Here is a 1,301-nt window from a genome sequence, read left to right as displayed (position 1 = left end):
AGTTTTCCATTTTTACTTATTCTTGGAAAGGTGGAAGGATATATTGAAGTGGGATGGAGGATTACGGTTTTAGAGAATTCTTGTATATTTTTAAAACGTAAAGCTATGCATGGTGGGACATCCCTGAAATCCCAGCACTTGGGAGGATGAAGAAGTAGAAGGATAGATAGCTGAAAGTTAAAGGCCAGGAAGGGTCTACACAATTCCATTTCTAAGTAAGAATCAGTTAGAGGAAGGGTCTTGTGGATAGGTGACGGCTAGCTAGATTGCGGAGTGAGGAGTGGTAAAGCTGACTCCCTGAATGTAGGATTAGAGACGCTTTATGTTTTACAGTAATTGGTGCTCAAGATTTTATCAAGAATGCGGCTGCCAGAGAAGCCGCCTGTGAGTCTTTGGGACCAGATCACCGATGGGGAAAGGGGCCATGTCCAGAGAGAGCAGATCAATCGATAAAGGACTTTGAGGTACTCAGAGATCATTATAACTTCATTTTTTAAAATGTTGACCGGGAGCGCGCACGCGCGACGTCAGGAGCAGGTATCTTGTTCCTTACTACTAAAGAAATGTCTCCACTCTCAGAGTATGCACTGCGCATGTCTCGTCTGAGTGCCCGGATCTTTGGTGAAGTGGCCAGGCCTACTGATTCAAAGTCCATGAAGGTGGTGAACCTGTTCAGTGAACAGCCCTTAGCCAAGAAGAAAGAGATTTATGACTGGTATCCAAATCACAACACGTATTTTGAGCTCATGGGCACCCTCCGTTTCCTTGGCCTTTACAGAGATGAGCATCAGGACTTTAAGGATGAGCAAAGACGTCTAAAGAATCTCCGTGGAAAGGGAAAACTGAGGAAAGGAGAAGGGAAAGGAGCTACAAAAAAGAAATAGTATCAGCTCATCAAGAAAGAAAATCCCTTCCTCAGTGACTAAGAAAGTGCATCTCATTATCTTTCCGTGTATTAAAGGAAAATGCTTTCCCTCAGTAGACTTCAGTTAAACTGTGACTGGTTTCTTGAAGATGATATTCTAATCCTTCAAAATTATAATGACCTTGTTTTTGTAATCTGAAGCATACCTAATTCTGTAATGGAATGAATAAACTACAAAAAAAATGTTGAATTAATTTTTGTTTTTGATTTTTGGATTTGTTTTTTTCAAGACAGGGTTTCTCTGTATAGCCCTGGCTATCCTGGAACTCACTCTGTAGACTAGGCTGGCCTCGAACTCAGAAATCTGCCTGCCTCTGCCTCCCAGAGTGCTGGAATTACAGGCATGTGCCACCACCGCCCGGCTTAATTTTCTGTT

At 42.4% G+C, this 1,301-nt stretch overlaps 1 protein-coding gene across 1 annotated transcript; it reads left to right on the top strand.

Moving 5' to 3' along the window:
• Window positions 1-511: 511 nt before the first annotated feature.
• On the top strand, window positions 512-1,059 carry LOC127682116 (28S ribosomal protein S33, mitochondrial-like). The gene has a single exon (XM_052178519.1). It carries the CDS (start codon window positions 564-566, stop codon window positions 882-884), a length of 321 nt encoding a protein of 106 aa, XP_052034479.1. The 5' UTR covers window positions 512-563; the 3' UTR covers window positions 885-1,059.
• The last annotated feature ends 242 nt before the right edge of the window (window positions 1,060-1,301 follow it).

Source organism: Apodemus sylvaticus, chromosome 4 (genome assembly GCF_947179515.1).
Source record: "Apodemus sylvaticus chromosome 4, mApoSyl1.1, whole genome shotgun sequence".
Taxonomy (NCBI): Eukaryota; Metazoa; Chordata; class Mammalia; order Rodentia; family Muridae; genus Apodemus; species Apodemus sylvaticus.
This window is presented reverse-complemented; position numbering and strand designations above follow the sequence as displayed.